Source organism: Neopsephotus bourkii, unplaced genomic scaffold, assembly GCF_033783945.1.
Source record: "Neopsephotus bourkii isolate Nb327-2 ecotype Australia unplaced genomic scaffold, CSIRO-AGI_Nbou_v1 NB_1624, whole genome shotgun sequence".
In the NCBI taxonomy this organism is placed as follows: Eukaryota; Metazoa; Chordata; class Aves; order Psittaciformes; family Psittacidae; genus Neopsephotus; species Neopsephotus bourkii.
The window spans coordinates 4,644,812-4,663,444 of NW_026902099.1; the positions used below are offsets into that span (position 1 = coordinate 4,644,812).

General features: G+C 42.2%; 1 protein-coding gene across 1 annotated transcript; it reads right to left on the reverse strand.

The window, feature by feature from the left end:
- Window positions 1-1,975: 1,975 nt before the first annotated feature.
- On the reverse strand, window positions 1,976-5,265 carry LOC133222912 (secreted frizzled-related protein 2-like). Its single transcript, XM_061373111.1, has 4 exons — window positions 4,924-5,265; window positions 4,209-4,378; window positions 3,247-3,339; window positions 1,976-2,406 (listed from the first exon to the last, which is right to left on the reverse strand). The coding sequence occupies exons 1-4, from the start codon at window positions 5,208-5,210 to the stop codon at window positions 2,096-2,098; spliced, it is 861 nt and encodes a 286-aa protein (XP_061229095.1). The 5' UTR covers window positions 5,211-5,265; the 3' UTR covers window positions 1,976-2,095.
- Window positions 5,266-18,633: the final 13,368 nt, after the last annotated feature.

Sequence of the window (18,633 nt, forward strand, 5' to 3'; positions counted from 1 at the left end):
CTGAGTCCCGGGAGGCCCTGAAGTACACACCGAGGAAAAGGTCCCTTTGCCAGAGCCCTCTGAAGTGTGCCTGGCTCGCTGGATTGCGTTGTCATGCCAAGGCTGGTTCAACCACGGGAGCTGGGTTTTAGTATGTAACAAATCAAAGAGAAATACAAAAACACCCAACCTACCAAAACAACAACAGCAACAAAGCAAGCAAAAAAAACAAAAAACAAACAAAAAAACCCACACAACCAAACAACCCCAAAACCCCACAACCCCTGGCCTGCAGGGTGTCCTTTAATACAAATAAAATAAACACTTTAAAATGATGGGTCCTTCGTTTTTGCAGAGCAACCAGACTCATTCCATAGCTGGCAGCACCAGAGCCCAAACCTTTCTGCACCAAGCCCAGGTGCCAATGCTTCTGACAGTTCTGAGCGGGTCATCATAGAATGGTTTGGGTTGCAAAGGACCTTAAGATCATCCAGTTTCAATCCTCCGCCATGGGCAGGTGGACCTCCCACTAGACCAGGTTGCTCCAAGCCCCGTCCTACCTGCCCTTGAACACTGCCAGGGATGGGGCAGCCACAGCTTCTCTGGGCAACCTGTGCCAGTGCCTTAGCACTCATAATGAAGAATTTCTTCCTAATGTCTAGCTTAAATCTCCCCTGTTTCAGTTTAAAGCCATTCCCCCTTGCCCTGTCACTACATGCCCTTGTAAAAAGTCCCTCTCCAGGTTTCTTGTAGGCCCCCTTTAGGCACTGGAGCTGCTCTAAGGTGTCCCCGGGGCCTTCTCCAAGCTGAACAAGCCCGGCTACCTCAGCCGGTCAGTCGGGGGGTGGGAGGGGGTGTCACAGCCCAGCGGGCTGCTGAGGAGGAGCCTGGAACAGCCGGCATGTGTCTAGCAGCCAGCTGCCTTTAAATGTTTACCACCTTTCCTGCAGGGACCAGGCGGGATGCAGCAGGAGCAAATGAACTGAGCTTTGGAACAACCTACTTTTTGCTAAGCAGTGACTTCATTATACAGTATAAACTGAGCATAGACTGTGTCAACTTTTTTTTTTCCCTCGCTTTCTTCCAGTCTTACAGTTCATGGTAGAAAGTGATGGAGCAAGTGCCTTCAGGAGCATGCATACAAACCTGCACTTATGGAGGACATAGCAGGACCCCAGAGCAGTACAGATGGGACTTTTAGAAAGCTACTGACCATAAACATTGCCATATTTGTTTCAAGACAATATTACCATAATAGACACTGTATTGCTGAAATAGCTTCTAATTTGAGTATTATCAATTACCTGGTTTTGTGTCTATTATACACATTTATAAAACTAAAATTAAGTCAAGATCCGGACATCTTCATGTAGTCTTTAGTATTAGTGTACTGCACTGACAATAAGGATGCTAATCACGTAGCACCTGTAATATTTCTCATTTCTTGAATATTATCACTCCATTAGTTCCCTGCAGACCACTTACACAACTGGTAAAGTTTATACATTGGCTTTTGTAATGTGTCTGAAAACGAAAAAGACCTTTCAGTAATAAGTACCTGACTGCGATTCCAGAGGAACACTATCAGCTCTGTCATTGTAAAATGACACACAATGATCAAATCTTGTGGCTGGGGCCAGCCACATCGTGTTTAGTTACTTATTGCTATTTATTTTACTTTGATTCTGTCAAAAGCGACCAGCAGAGGGCTGCCTTTCTTTAAAATACTCTAATGGGAGAAAATGATGTGGGTTAATGAAACATTAAGCAAGGGAAAATTTAGGTAACTGGAGAAAATGGTGGAACAGATGGCATAGAAATATATATTTAAGGTACTCAGCTGGATTACAACTGTTTTATGCTAGGTTTTGCACATAGTCGATTTTTTTTTTTTTTGCAATAACTCAAACATTTATACATGATTGGCCAAGTTCAAACTTCATGTGATTAGCTGTAATGCTACAGAAAGGAGGCCTGATAACACTGGGCTTTAAGTTCAACTTATAATATCATTTTAAAAGACATCAAGACTTTACATTCCACTTATAATACATTCCTATTTACAAGATAAGTTTGTCATGAGAAGTATAATCATCTTTTTACAAATGATAAGTATTTACAGGCATTTATGGTATCTCCATTTCTGAGTGGCCAAAGTCAGCTGGGAGTCCCTCCTCTGCCAGCGATAAACCTGTTTTACTGAAATGATGCCCTGTTCAATATTCCCCACAAGGAGATACACCATGGGACGATGGGTTGAAGTCATCCTCTGTGTACAGTTTTCATTGATAAGCAGCCACTGCTGTATCATATTCTGAGTTTCATAAGGCAAGAGTGAGCCCTGGGTACTGAATTCCACTTGGCATTCAATGTTATACTCTTGGTCACCAAATACTGTTCTCTTCTTGGACAGCTTTACTTTCACTGCTAAGGAAAAAAAGGAAACACATGAGTCACTCCATTAGTTTGCATGCCAAAAGAAACACTACCAATGAAAGCAGGATGATTCCTTAAAAGTACTATGATAATTCTTGAAGTCCTTTCCAACCCTAACTATTCTATGATTCTATGATTCTAATTTATGCTGATAAGAGTATGGCAAGGCCTTCTCTAGCAGTAGTATACATTTTTAAATGTTTAAAAATAAAGGTGTGTAGTAAGGATCTTTTTCATTGAATTAGGCAACTAGGAAAAAAATATTTTCACAGAAGTGAGTAATTTATTTTTACCATCACTGTGTATGTCAGGCTTTTTGGGTAATTATATATTGAAAGCTGTTGGTGTTGGTTTTGTATCACAAGTAAGAATTTCTTTTACTGATTTGATTTTCTGAGTCTCCTTCTCAGTAAGCTTTGTGTTATTAAAAACTCATACACACAAATATCAACAACACACTGTTCACTAGTAAAATACCAAAGCTTTAGTTTGGGTTTAACCACTGATAAAAGGCAAACCTGCTTATTTGGCTGCTTTTGCCAGAAATATTTTTCATAAAGCATGTTGTATTACAATGTAGCCAACTCAACAAGAACAGAAGAGCTCTTTGGTTGTAAACTAGATCATTGATGAATCTTCCATGCAAAATAAATCCTCCTTATATTTTGATTGGAAAGAACATATTCTGAAAAATAATTCAAAGTTAAGAGCCAAACTCTTAATCCTTTGAAATTACAGCAGAAACTGTCATTATTGTAATCCTAATTTCAAAGCATTTTAGAAGGAGAGTTGTTATTCTCTTCAATAGCAGCCATATTAGCAAGGACTTACCGAAGTTACTGTCACAGAAAACTTCAAGAACTCTTTTGTGTGTAAAGAATTCCTCCACTGCTGGGCAGGTCTGGCAGGCAGGCTTTGGTAGGACTGTGGAGAAATGACAGAGTGTCATGGTTATGTTTTAAAAACGTTTGGTTTAATTTTCTGCTGTCAAAGCCTGAGAGCCCACTGTTTAACCACAGGGGTGACAGAGAAAATACACAACTGGTCAGTGATAACACAGAAAGTCTACATACTTCTCTGAAAACTTGGCTAGGGATGAAAAAGAGTTTCATTTTCCATGTGCATTCAGTCTTGTTTGCACTGACAAGCTCAATTATCAACATCAAATACAGTAACAAATACAGTATTATTTTTAATACTGCTACAGTGGGTGGGAAAGGGGTTAGGTGGATGATTTTGTCTGATTCTGGATGCAGCTGCATTAGGATTGTGAATACATGAATTTGGGGGTGCTAGCAGCAACTGAATCCTATTCCTTTCCATAGAAGTTAATAAGCCTGAGTATCTGAATAGTTGAACGCTATTATGATGTCTGGTTCCCCTAAAAAAAAATAAAAATCAGATAATAAATCATTCCAACTTTTCTAAGCTGATCTGAGAATCAGTTTATTGTATATGTAAAATTACTTGTGATAAGGGCCATTGCTAAGTCTATAGAGACTTCAAAATAAATCAGTGTGCTGCCATGGGTATGATACTGCCCATTGCAGTGCAGGGTGATAACTGTCTTCCTCCACTATCTAAGCTTAGACTATCTACACTTTCTTTTTTTGAAGTGATGCTGATTTACCCCATCTGAGCTCTGCTGTAGCTCATGCCGTCTGCATGAACAGTACAGATAGACATGACCACTTATAAAATCACAGATTGTCTGGGAACAGTGTTCCTTGTATGTACATGATTCCCAGGAACCCAGAATAGCACCACGCTTTCCTCCACCATTTTCCAGCTACCTTTGTGTGAGTATTTGTATTCCTTTGTGAGAGATGCCAGGCACATGTCCTCATCTGCAGGGAATCGATCGCAGTCTAGACTGCCAGGCCAGAGGTGTCCATGGCAGGCAAGCACGGGGGCACAGCTGTCACGGACGGCAACACACATACTCCTACAAGGATGGATGAACCTGTGGCCAGACGAAATACTAGGCTGAATCACTTAAACTCGCTCAGTGATAACAGAAACTATTGCAACAGTGTTTTTTGTGCAAAGTGCAACATCTGCACTGATATTTAGCATCTTTCAATAATGATATAGTTCAAGAAATGGCAACTGTGCAAACTATGTGAGTGGTTTGTAATATGGACTTCACTGAGCTTACAGGATTAAGTCACAGTTTTTAAAGTTCTTTTTATTACAACCTGGGCAAAGTGTCAGCATGAGGCTGATCTATTCACAAAAGGTGCTTCAACCATAAATTAACAAGAATAAAGTTTCAACTATAACAAAATAAAACATGATATCCCTTGACAACAGCATTCATTTTCCCAAGGCAAACTGAAGTGGAAGTAGAACATGCTTTCAGTACTTGTCTTTCTGGTAAGTACAGAAAAGTTAGAATTACTTCAGAAGAAGTGGAGATTGCCTTTGGATTATGATAATCGTTCATTTCATTTGATCCCCGTTCTGGCAAATAAAAACTGGAGTTCTGTACTATGCTGTAGTACTTACGTATCTAAACAGATGGGTGCGAACAGGGAGCACAGAAATGTCCTCACGTGAGGGTGACAGTCCGTGTGCGCAAGGTGCTGCCAGGTGGTGGATTTTAGGATAACTTCTGCCATGCTGGTGTGTCCCATCAGGTTGGGAAGCCTCATTTCAGAGTATCCAATCTTGTGGCACATGCCCATCTCCTTGGGTATCACTACGCATTTCGTGGATAATCCAATGTCAAAGCCCATTGCCACTCTGAGTAAACCATTCACAGCAAAAACAAGTATTTTTGCAGTCAAGAACATCTTCCAGTGACTCCTGGGCTGCTGAGCAGGCAGCGGTCAAGCCCCTAAGCGCCAGGGTATGTTGAAACCTTGTGGCTTATATATCCCAAGAGTTTAATGAACTCTGGTTATCAACTGCTTATCAAATCACTTGAGACGAGACCAGGTCTTATTGCCTATTCAAGGGATTGTTGCGATAACCAGGGAGGTGGAGACAAAGTATAGCATATGTTCCCTAAAGACACAGATTTGGTATAGACTTTCACGTGTCCCATGGTGTCGATGGCTGCAGCATGCTATGTGGCATATTAAATTTTGACACCTAGAAGGTTTGCTATGTGCTTTCTAAAACAAATTAAGAGATCCCCAGAAAAATGATTGGGCAGACAAGCTGTCTCCTGGGGCTGCTGTGTCTCCTTTGTTTTCAGACACTGCTGACAGGGCAGAAAAAAACAGCGTAGAGTGACTTATCAAGTGAAAATGTTTTACTTGTGCTAATTGCCTGTGTCTCTTCCACTGTTTTACAATGTAGAAGAGATACTTTCTTTGGTCAAGCACTATAAAAGAGACAGCCTCCCACTACTAACCAAGTGTTTTGTCTGGAAATTTGGATCCCTATCCTGTTACATGCTAAAGGTCCTAACTTGTATCAATTTTAATAGACCCGAAAATAGAGAATTGTTTTACTGATTGGGGTATGTGCCTACCAGATAGCTACAGAGCTTACATCTTCTATATATCCAGGTTCAGTGGTGGATTTAATATTGTAGGACTCTTGGGGCTATTGGTATATGTTCAGCGTGAAAAGGCAGTACACATACGGAAAAACACTATTATTATTTCAAATTAAACTGGCCACACTTAAAATTACTCAAATAATGCAGTGTTTCACCTATTTATTAATAAATTGTTATTATAGCCAGCTGGGTGAAAGCAAATTATACCAGAAGTGTACAGAAGCAAAAAAAGAAAAACAAAAGTAGTGTTCAGTTTCTTAATTAACAGAATTACTGAGTACTTCACTGCTGTTCTTAGTATAGTACTGACAAACAGTTCTGCTACAGAGAAGCTTTGCAAACACTTTAAGGTGACAGAGGTAATATGCAGTTTACCTATTGTGAATAGAAAAGTCAGATCATTAAAGAGGTAAATATTTAAACAAAACATTTTGTGGAAATTTCTCATTTGATGAAAACAGTTTTCTGTTTGGTTATGGATGTTAATTTTTATTTCCATTTCTTATTACATTTTTATTAACAGAAATGTTCAGATATTAATAATAATTAGGTGGACCTACTGTAAAATATCTGGCTTGACTGTTAGACTAAAATGAGTATGTTCATAGTAGTGTATCATCCAGTATTACTGATGCTTGATTGAAATACAGGTTTCAGAAACAGCACCTTTTTGTTCTTATACCTTGATGTAGCACATTTAGACAATGTGCTACATATCATTTACATGTTTATACATAAATGTTAGATTATTAATCCTAGCATCTTTGAAACCAATGACAAAGCCCCACTGATGACTCCTTAGCTGTTTTCTTTACTCTAAGCTACTGGGAAAATTATAGTACCTGTTTAAATTAAGTCAGAAAAAATGACAGCATGCAAGGTTCCAGTAACCAAAGCTGTATTTAAGAGGATTGTTAGTTTTTATTTTGATCTTTTCATGCCAGCTCTGCATTTTTTCCTATAAATGTAGTTTCTCTGTATCTGTTATCTCACTTCAAAGCAAAGGAACTGAATACCAGGCCTATTTAGGCCTGATGGTAACATCCCTTTGCCAGGTGCTCAATGCATTCTGTAAGAAGTTGAAGAGCCTGACTAAAACTCAGTAAAAGCCCTGTTCTTGCTAAGTCTATGCAGGTATCCCTGGAGGCCACACTTTCTCATAGCTGCCCTTGTTACCACTCTACAATGAAGTGATGGCACGAAGCTGGTCAGCACAGGGAGAGGGCAGACTCTCATGCCCAGCCAGCTGTGCAGCTGCTTTGAATGGCTGCCTGGTGTCATCTGGTTCTTACCACGCTCAGAGTGAAGCTGTAAGCCTCACCTCCTGTGCACAGGCATGGCTGCCCAGGGCACAGAGCTCAGCTCTCACAGGCTCCAGAGCAGACACCCTGATGTCTCTCACCTGAGCGTCACTTCAGCATTGACTTCAATGGAGTGAAACTGGTCTCCATCCCCCTTCTCCAGCAGGCTTCTGCATTCATGTACATTGCTGACCTCTTTACCAAGTCACCTTTCAATTCTATGAAGTTAATCAAATTCCTCTCTGACCCTAAGAATATTCTTTTGTAATACTTTTCTCATCTGATTGCTGTCTGAAAGCAAGATCTTTGGAGAAGGAAACCCTTCTGTTGCATGTAGGGCATGGTATTGGGTGCACATTCCCAAGTACTATAAAATATAGTACAAGAAAGAGTATATGGTCTCTCAATTATTTAGATATTTTTCTCTGTCACTGCTTCACAGCCTACAAGAAAACTTGATTGATCTTAAAACCTGAGTCAGCTCTATTACTCCAAATAACAAGGTGGTATTGTGCTGCTGAGGGCCTTGCTGGGCCACTTCCGACCATGGCGTGCCATGCAAACCACCCTGTGCCAGGCCAAGCTCTGGATGTCCCAAGACCAGAAGTGCTGCCTTGTGACACAGTAGATTTGATTCTGAGATCTCCCTCTGGGCCACCACTGATGGACAGAAAGAGACACATCTCAAACTAGAGAGTGTGAGATGAAAATGATCTAATGAGAGCTAATGACTCTCCTGACAAATTGGTCTCCATAGGAACTGTCTTAGAAATAAATAATCGTGTATCTGAGTCAGTTTCCTACCAGGGCTAGGTCATTTATGAGCCACTGCAGAGCTGTACCTTAAAGATATTTTTAGCCTCAGATAGGTCTCGAAGAAGGTCAGCTATTTTTTTGTGTTTTGCTTTTGGTGAGCTGACTTTCAGTGGGGCATCGTTTTGTAATGCTAAGGAGAACAGTTTATCTCCATGTGAGTACAGTGGTATCTTTGGGGCCTTGAGGCCTCCAAAGACCCTCCTTGGACCACACAGGAGGGTTAATGCCTCAGTGGGACAGGAAGGAGGTGCATGCTACTGCTTGGCCATGTCTGGCATGGTGCTTCAGTGGAGAGCCTAGAGGACTCGAGGCTGTGGAAGCCATCAGAAGAATGGCAAGTCTTCTGAATGGCTTTGCATCTGTTTCTTCGTGTTTCCTTGCTGTTTTGCCCAGAGTAGCCATTCACTCAGCAACAGCAAGACTATGCGTTTGGAATTCCAAGGCTCACCTCAGGGCTGAATGATCAACACCAGCTCTGAGAACAAAATGCGCACAAAGGCCTTTGCTGGACACCTGTGAGTGCATTGGGTTAAGCTGGAGCTGAAACCAGAGCGTTACCTGTCAGTCAGTCTTTTTTGTTAGCTTTTTTTTGTTGTCAGGAAAGAGCATCATTTATGGGAGCTTCTGATCTTTCTCTTTTCTGACAGTCACTGGGTTCCAGATGTTAGCTGGGTTGCATAACTTACCCTGTGCCATTTTCTGTGTCATCATTTACCAAGGAATCTGGCAATTTGACACTCACAAACACTTTTAAGCATGGGAAAGACTTTGGCTGTGCTTCTGTTTAGGCTTAATTATTTCGATGTTCTTCATGAGCAGATGTTACCTTGAAGCTTTGTTTGACAGCAAGTCATTTATCATTTTTAGCAGGAGTCTTGCAGAGCAGTTATTAAAAATGAACATGTAAAGTAGGTTGCCATTGCTTCAAGTCAGTCAGATACTATCTCCTCATCAGGGCATGAGCTGCAGCACATGCATTGCTGTGCCATAGAGTCACCTTTTTTGCAAACACTCAGCTGCTCATTGACATGGTGTGGAAAAAAACATTGGGCAAATATGCACACAGCTCGCTCTTGGGAACAGTAAACTGATTTATTGTTGCCACACCAGCTAAACATTCATATTACACAGAAGCTGGTGGGGACACAGTATTTCTAGTCATAGTGATATATGTGTGTGGAGGGTTGCCTGAATAAAGACTGTCTATACTGAAAACAAAAGACTAGTTTAGCAAACTATCACGAGAATTGCAGCCTCTGCATACATTTTGCACAGACAGCATATAATGTAAGACCTGAGGTTTAGAGAAAATGGGAAGAGGGTGTCCAGCTAATGCCCTTTGAGGCTTCTGAAGAAAGCTGTATGGTTGTTCCCCTGACCACCGTCTGCATTTATTGTTCCTGGATATGAGCCACAGTCACCTGCTGATGGACCCTGATAACAGGAGGAGCAGCTGGAGGCTCAGTCCCTGCCCACCACCTCTGTGCCGACTCCTTTGACTGTTACCAGGGAGACAGACAGAGATTAAGCAGGAGCCACCCATCAGACCCCAGTAAGAAACGGGACTGATTTTTTCTTCAAAGAAAGTAGGGGTTTGAGAGCCAACTAGCAGATGTAGGCATTTTTGGTTTCAATCTAAGCATCTGTTGCAGTATTCAGCTGGAGTCATTTTTATCTGGAGTCTAATTGCAGAGGTACAAGGCTCTCAGACAAGGATCAAAGCCCATAACCGTGCACCCACAAAAGAAGGTCACAAAAGAAGGCTGTGAAAAGGTGGTCTCACTGTGATGACAGCTTTGCTGGACCAGCATCCTTACGCAACAGGGCAGGGTTTATTTCATAATGTGTCCTTTGCTTTATGAAAAAACAATTAGGCCATGATGGTATGTGTAAAACAGCAGATGAAAAGTCAGAAAATGGTTTTGAAGAGGCCTTGTTAATTTGTCTCAATGGCTTTAGCATTGCTTTAATTTTTAAAGGACAGGAATAATGTATTTCCATATAAATCTGTAATGCAAATTGTTAAAGGCTCACTTATCTGGCATGCTGAGCTCTGTCCTTATTACTGTCAATCGATTAAACAGGGAAGTTTATTTTAATAGTCAAAGAGAAAGTCGGTGCTTTGAGTATCCTAGACTTAGTTTCTGATAGTGCCAGAAGCTTGCTGTGGAAGCTTTAACCCCACTGCGTTGTACTCCCCAACATACAGACTGTCCTGGTTAACAGTGCCAGAGGTGTGCTGGACTTACATGTGCTTGAATATAAAGTATCCAGATGCTACAAGAGCAGGGCTGAGGCATGTGAGTGCCCACACAGATTCCATCAGTGTCACCTAAAGGCATAAGGGTGTCCTGAATACTATACAAAACGTGGGTAAGTAACATCTCCTAAGCAGGCCAAGTAAGTCAGGGATGGAAGAAGGGCATAGGGAGATTAGAAGACTTGATAACCAGCTAGCAGCTAACGCAGGCATAGAACTCTTGAGTTTTGCCATTGCAATATTCATTGACCCATTCAGCTTTCAGGTCTCCAGCCCAGCAACATTTTTGTCACTGCAGAGGAGGGCAAGTTGTGTAAAGTGACTTCAGGGGAAGAACTGAAATCCTGTATTAACTTACTAGTGGCTCACAAAACTGCATTCAAGCCATTCCCCACGTGCTGCACAGCAGGGCCTTATGGTAAACACTGTATTGGCTGAATGCTGTGTGAAGCTGTTCAAAGTAGCTGAAAGGGGGAGAGAAGCCCTGACATGGTGGTCATTAAGAAAGTGGAATTTTGCTCTTCAATCATGAGCAGTGCAACAGGCTCAATGGTGTTGGTTTTGATCCAGGGGCAAGCAAATTCCAAATGATGGCTTTCATGTGGGAGCAAAATCTGTCTGCATTTAGGGTTTTACACTATTGATCATGTACCAGGTGAGCACCTTCCACAGAGAGCCAGTAGTAATAGCCACTCTTCTCTGTTTAACCCCAGGTAAAAAATTAAACTTCTTAGGATTTTTCTTTTCAGTTGGTATTGATTTGCTCGTAGGGCTGACTCTGCCTATTTGTCTTCTTAGTTTTTAGTCAGTTTTACCAGGTTTCAATTTAGTTTTGCTCTGATTTCATTTTGTGGAAGAAGAACCATTTGACAAATGGAGTTTCACATATTTCAGGCACAATTCTTGCTCTGCAGAAAAGCTCCTGTTTCTTTTATACTTCAAGCAGTTTGGGCAGTCTTTTGGCAACTGGGCTGATGCTGGTTTTCTCTCTATCAAATTTCTATCATAGTTGAGTCCCCCTCATACAGCTCCATAATGAGCAGCTCTAAATGAAATATAAACTGAGGCTAAATGGAGAGCACACCAAATCATTTCCAAAGCTGCTTGAACAAAAGGGAGTACAAGTAGACTCAAGGCTGTTCTATAAGTAGAAGGGGAACAGCTGTTTGGGCTACAAGTAAACAGCAAGTACATACCAACTATTTGTAGTCCATTGAGAAAGTAAACAGGGTCATCTTGTCTGTTCCCCCTGATGCTTTCGTTGTCTGTGGCCTGTATACTGATCATCAAGATAAGACGGAAACACATTAAGTCTTGAAAATTATGTCTGGCTTCTGGCTGTCACTGGAGATAGCTCTATCAGTTAAGCACGTAAAACCCTGGATGAGTGCTCTGCTGACTGGAGTCATCCCTTTTAAGTTTGCTTGGAGGTACTTTGCATCTAACTTCTATATACCCCAGCCACCCAGAGGAAAGGCTCTCAGCATCTGATGTTATAAGAGTACATAGCAGCGCGGGCTTTGTTTGCCTGACAGCTTCTTCAGCCTTTTTCCCCTGGTTGTCTGTCTGATAAAAGCTATCACCACTCTCCATAAGCCTTGTTACATCTCTACTATAGCATTACTAATGTTAAATGTACTAGGGCAGGAGAGCTCTTTTGTTTGCTGAGAGAGAGAAATGTTTTTACAAAATACATCCAGAGAGTGATACCAACCTGACCACTCTGTTGTGTAGGGGAATGCTCTGTATGCTCTGGTTCCTTCCCTTTCACTGTGGCTTATGCTGCACACATCGCCTCTGCTGAGATCAAAGACATTTGGTTTCTATTACCCTATCTTGCAGAGAAGTTCACAGATAAAGAAGTCTCCACCCTAATGATTAAACCCTATTTGGATTTAAAAACATGGGCAGAGCCGTTCAGCCTGCAGACCAGGATTAGAGGGTCCATGACTCCATCACCCATTTGCTAATCTGAATGCAGACCATGCGTGGCCTGCCTGTGAAATGTTGTAATGTCATTTGGCTTTCACAGCCCTTTACCTTCATCCCAGGGCAATCATTTTCTTCTAGTGATGCTACCAGGAAATGAAACGGAGATGAATCCATCCTAAATAGCTACACATCAGCAAGAGCTGAATAAATAAGGACAAAATAAAGAGCAATCATTTAGAAATGGCTCAAAATCAAACAATACCTAAACCATCTTTAAAACTGTGCTGTAATTCTCAGAACCAGAAAAATAATTAAATTTAAAATTAATCAGGAGGGACTTGTTTTGTTTTGCTTTGTTTTTTTTTTTGTTTTTCCTTAGGAACCATTTTCATTCTCTAAATAGCATTAAGGGTTTCATGTGACTGCAGTGACCAGAGATTGATAACTGTATCCACGGGAGACTCTTTTCATTATGGAAACCATAGAGGTGCAAATAGTTTAGAGGGGAAGGTATTTTGAAATTAGACTCAGGAGCATCCAGAGACAAAAGATTTGTGATTGCAGCTCTAATTTCAGACCTTAAGAGGAGCATGTTTGCCTGGCAGCTTCTTCAGCTTTTCCCCCCTGGTTATGTCTGTCTGATAAGTTATCACCACTCCTCGTAAGCCTTGTTACATCTCTACTACAGCATCACTAACGTTAAATGTACTAGGGCAGGAGAGCTTGTTTTGTTTGCTGAGAGAGAAAAATACTTTTACAAAGTACACCCAGGGAGTGACACCAACCTGAGCACTTGGCTGTGTGGGGAAATGCTCTGCATTTCTTTTCCCTTTTTTTCCCTCATCAGATTTTGCCATCCTCGCTTATGCTCTGTAGTACTTTTCTTCTTGATGTTCTATGAAAATGAAACAGAAGTACTGGAGTTATTGACAGGCTGATCCTGTACCCAAAGAAGGTAATGCCAGTTTCTTAACTGATTATTATACCTCGAAAGCGAAAATTCTGCCTGTTTTGCTTCTGCTGAGGGTTACAATACATCCTATTGATGTCAGTGTGGTTCTCACGGCACACCTTGATATGAGTAAGACTGATTCTTTTTGGTGAATTATCTTTCAGGGGTTATATAGAAATGTTTGGGTTGGGAACATGAAATTAAAAAAGGATGCAGTATAGAAGGTACTTTGCCCTGCCATACAGCTGGCTGAGTAAACACCTTCATCCTAACGTCTTGTCTCTAGCAAGGGATGCTGCAGGTGCATATGCCAAGCTTTAAAGGGAACAACTTCTCTCCCTGTGCTTCCTGGTGTCCTTACACAGCTGTTCCTTCCTTGAACTCCAGTGGGAGAAGCCAGCTTGGGTCCATGCCCACACATGTGAGAACATTCACTTGGTTGTTTTTTTTAAGGATAAGTGGTATTTGATTTATGTGCTAAGAACACTGCTTGAATAGACAATGCTAACACAGAAAAATAAGGGTAACTGGTGCTTCAGGTTCTGTGAACTTCCAAGTTTTTATTTTTCTCCTGTCCAAGAGGAAAGGACCATTTCTGGTACAGACTCTTCATAACCAGCCTTACTGACATGTCCATGTTTTTTTAAGGCATAACTTTGCTGGATAAGAAGAAAGAGATTTAGTGTTCTTTAAACCTACTAACTGATCACAAGGATACACGAATCAGCTGGTGATGTCACATCACCATATTAGAGAAGACTTTATTAATCCTAGGAGAGCCCTCACGCATCCTCTGGTATGAATTTGGCATATTAAGGCAAGTCAATTTTGGGGGCACAGTGATGCTCTCCGTATGCTCAGCTCAGCTGTTCAGCCTTTCCTGAGCATTTTCTCATGGGACGTCCTGCTTAGCCCTCTGCTAAAATCTGAGGTTACAGTGCAAAGTGAATTTTCCCTTTACATAAATAATTTATATCTCAAAGTACTTTAATGGTGCCAAACACAAGCTATGGAAAGCAATTCAAAAGCTGGAAGACATGCACTAAGTTCATAACAGTAATCTCACCAAATCCAGGTGATCAAAACCACTAAGCCAGCCATAAAGCATAAAAAGCCATAAGATTCATTGGGAAACCTAAGGAAAAGTAGTTAATGTTCTGTTTTAGAGATTTAAAATGGCAATACTGAGTAGCTATAGTAATTACAGTTGCAGTGATATGTTTGTGAAGAGAATACCACTCATTTTAGAGAGTCACCAAATACTCATTTGTTTTTGTGTGACCATAGTTTCATACCTGATAATTCAGCAACTTTAATGTACAGCATTACCAGAGTGTTTGGAAGCCATAAGGGAAGTCATGTTAAAGCCTGTAACGTGACATGGGACCCACAGTTTATTTGTATCCCCGGTGACTTAGCCCCCCTGCTCAGCCAGCAGGCAGGGTGTGATCTCAGCATTCACAGTATTCTCACTGCTGCAGTTTTACCCCTCTCTGACAAGTCCGTGTGTTTATTTAAGGGATTAGTAATAACTTTGAAAAAGCCTCCTGCATTGTCTTGTCTTTGTTTAAAGGAAATCTCTGCTCTCTTGAAGTTACTTTATTTCCTATCTCATCATTACCTTTGCCACAAATGCATCATGTATGAAAAACTTCATTAGGGCAGATCATGTTATGGACGCTTATTTAGTCCAAATCCTGTTAATAACAAACACGGAATCACTGACTTACAGTAGATTTGCCAAATGGCAGTGAAAATATGTACTGATTCCATTTTATTTTGGAGCACTGCCAATAAATCGTTTCAACTTGACCTTAATTTAAAGTAAACCACCATATTTAGGTCAGGGCAGAAGGTGGGGGGCAGCCAGGGACAGCCACAGCCCCGGGTGTGTGTGTATTCCCAGGGATGGGGACAGGCCAGGCTGGGACATCAGCCCGCAGGTGGTGGTGGCTCTGTGGGCTCACTGGCCTGGCAGAGAGCCATGTATAGCTGCAGCTCAGGCAGGGGCAAGGCAGGAGCTTCAGCAGGGAGCAGCTACCCTGGCCAGGGTTTGGCCCTGCAGTGTCTGGGAGCCTCCCCCTAGGGTCTCCATGGGGAAGGGGCTGCCTGTGGCTGCACCAGCTCAGAGCTGGCTCCCAGACCTGGCAGCCAAACCTCTGGGAGCCCCCAGGGATGCTCCCACAACCCGTACAACAGAGCTCAGCATCATGCTTTCCTAAATAGCTACTGCACAAACGCTGTGTTTGTATCATCTTATGGCCAGAGGACAACAGCACAGAGACATTACAATATGCACACCCATCACTTTGGGGTGAGCCCGATTTTCCAGCCACTGCTGGCTCTGCACCCATGTCTGTGCTAGTAAATCAACCATGCTTGGAGCAGTTTGCTGAATCTGAGAACTCCAGCTGGCAAGAAACTGCCCAACCCCGTGCTAGGAAAGTCTCTTGCTCTCTGAAGCTGGCTGATGGCATCCCACTGCCCTTAGGAACATCATCTGACCCCTGCCAGCTCTTCAGCTGTGCTTGGGGAGTTGCAGGAAGACTGCAGCTGCCTTAGGCCATAGCTGTGTTAGTGATTTAACAGAGCAGGCAGGTCAGCACCTGGAAACACTCCCGGCCCTGGTGACTTTCCTAGTGCAGAGCCCACGTGTCCAACAGAGCTCCCACAGGCTTGCATGTGCAAGCCTAGAGCACTCCCAGCTGCAGAAGGGACTGGGTCTCAGTCAAAAAGCCAGAACACAAGGAACAGTCAAAGGCAGCTTTGCTAGATGCGGGGAGAGGGATCTATAGCATCTACAGCAAACCATTTCAGATACCACAACCATGACACAGGTGCTTTCGTGCTCTACACTCTGCCTTGTAGTGATCACATTGTTGCCCCCTTCTTCAAGAGCTTGGGGGCAGGAGCTATAATCTCATCCGGTAAAAACATCCTAACACATTCCTAGGGAAGACTTAGTCATTGCCCTCAATGAAGAAGGTACCACATGAAGAAAAATAACATAAACCTCTGTGATAAGACAAACACACAAGGAACTCGTAATCACCTAGGTAAACTGTGCTGACAGCAGTAATGATATGAAGAGATTGAGACTCTTTGGACTATGATGAGCCCCTGAGATGGATCTCCCTGGGGCTACATTTTTGCCTGGAAATCCAGAATGAAGAACCCTAGCTAACACACTCACTGAAGACACCTTACATTTAATGTAATCATTCAAATGGACTCAAACATATGCCTGATTTGATCATCTTGTTCAACAAGATGGAGCAACACATGTATTTCTAGCTGAACCTACACCTCTGAAGGATGCTTTCCATGGAAGTTCCCTGCAGTGTTGTGCTTCCTTCATCAATATGCAAATGTTGAGGAGCCCTGCTTCAGGAGTAGCGGACTTTTGTGCACCCGTCATACTTCCTCTTTATTCAAAGCTTATACTAGGTTAATTTTCTGCATTAAACTGAAAGTCTTCTTGGGATTCTTCTTAAGAGTTCAAACTCTAACCAAAAATACTTGGTTACTCCAGCCATGGTTCAGGACTCTTCCCGAGTAGCAATTTTGATTCCTTGTGACTGACCTTTACTTGATAATGTTATCCTAGATCTTGAAATGGGCTCGCTTCAGAGAAAACTTCCGTTAATGTTTTTCTGGTTACACTTCTTGGCCATATTTTCTCTCCTTCCAGCAGCGCACTAATGTTCCTGTGAAAAAGGAAATTCAACCTTGACTCAAACCCAAAACCGGAAGGAGATTCCTAGGAATGGCAAAGTGGTTGGACACCTGCCAAAGTGGCACTACCTGGCAGCAGGACCACTTGTCATGTACAAATGGGGCTCTTAAAGTACCTGGAAAAAAGCTGTCTTGGCCCCAGCCCCCAGGGGCCTGAATGCCTGTCTGAGCACTGTAATTTTACTGTTATAACCCACAATAATATTACTGTTATAATAATAATAATGAATTTCCCATTAATGTCAGACTGAATTGGATGCGGTAGCTGTCTTTGGTTGTCAGTATCACGACTGTTACTCAGGTGAGGCCTCATAGCTGCAGGCACCATGCAAACACAGCAAGAGACATTTCCTGCTCCCTGCAAGCACATGCTCCCAGGACACCACACTGTAAAAGAGAGAGCATTCTCAAATGGACCTGAGCAATTTCTTTCACTACATTTCATTTGGTTGCTTCACAGTTGCCTCTTTTCCTCTCAAAGATAACAGCACATTCAAATACTTCAGTGAAGATCACAAAAGTTGCATGCCTGGATCACTCAAACGTAGCTGGGGAATGCACCTCATTGCTTACTCATGAAGCAGTGGAGTGCTTCACTTGGGGTGAACTAGAAAACTAGAAAACTCCAGCATGGAAATATAATGAGGTTAAGTATGAAGGAGCTCTATTTGCAAAGCAGGATAATGGCATTCAAAAATCACGAATCCTTAACTTACTGTCGTTGTCCCATTTACCTCCTTGCAGACGGATGCTGTTCCTTGTAGCTAAAAAGCATGCACCATTCCCGTGCCTATGTGGTTGGTAGGTGGCAATGCAGTTTTTAGATCATCATAGTATGGTACTATCGCAGAGGGCTGCAAGTAACTTGTGCACAAGAGCTGCTCATTAACTGGTGGTCCATGGGGTTTCAGAGTGCCTGCCTGATGCAAACCTCCTCCCTTGATCTTTCTCCAGCTCAGGCTTCTGAATTCTTAGATTTTGAGTGCTGTAGTCCATGAAACTGCTTCTGATATTACCTGGCTTACACAACTAGTTGCCCTACAGTGTACTGAGGAGATGGAGAATTAATCAGCAGACATGGCAGGTGTTACAAGCCTCTATTCTTCCCGCGGTATCTTTAGGGACCATCTAATGCCCTGTAGGAGTATTTCGTACCGAGATCCAATGAATGACAGCATCTAACAGATGCCTTGTTCTCTGACAACCTTAGCTGAAGTAGATCAGAAGCACCTGCTGTATGTATGTGAACAGCATATCGGAAAGTAGAAAGCTCAAAGAATCCCACCCAGCTCATATACCTGGTAGTTCCAGATCAAGAACAAAGTGCATCTTCTGAAGACATTTTGCAGGACACATACTAGCACTCACCTCAGTGTTATCCTGTAAAAACCCAAGATAAAACCCCAAATAATCAAGAAGGGAAACTGTATGCCACTTCTGGTACACACCACCATATTACCAAAATTCAACATCAGTGATGAGTCTTCAGTGCAATGAATACCATTTCAAATGGGGACAATCTTGCTCAGTCAGTGGGCACGTAGGTTTTCAGGGCAAAGGTCCCATATATCCTACTAGAACTCTGTTAACTCACCATGTTCAACTCCAAGTTACAAATACTTGATGACTGTCAGTCTGGCTTTGGCTTTTAAAATCAGGCTGAGGACTGCAACTGCATTTAAGGGCTGAAATCCTGCCCTTCAGGACAAAG

Coding starts and splice junctions, on each gene's coding strand:
- LOC133222912 (XM_061373111.1), bottom strand. CDS start 5,210: ATGTTCTTGACTGCAAAAATACTTGTTTTTGCTGTGAATGGTTTACTC. Junction 4,379..4,923: donor GCACCCATCTGTTTAGATAC/GTAAGTACTACA, acceptor GTCTGGCCACAG/GTTCATCCATCCTTGTAGGA. Junction 2,407..3,246: donor TTTCTGTGACAGTAACTTCG/GTAAGTCCTTGC, acceptor TTTTTTCCTTAG/CAGTGAAAGTAAAGCTGTCC.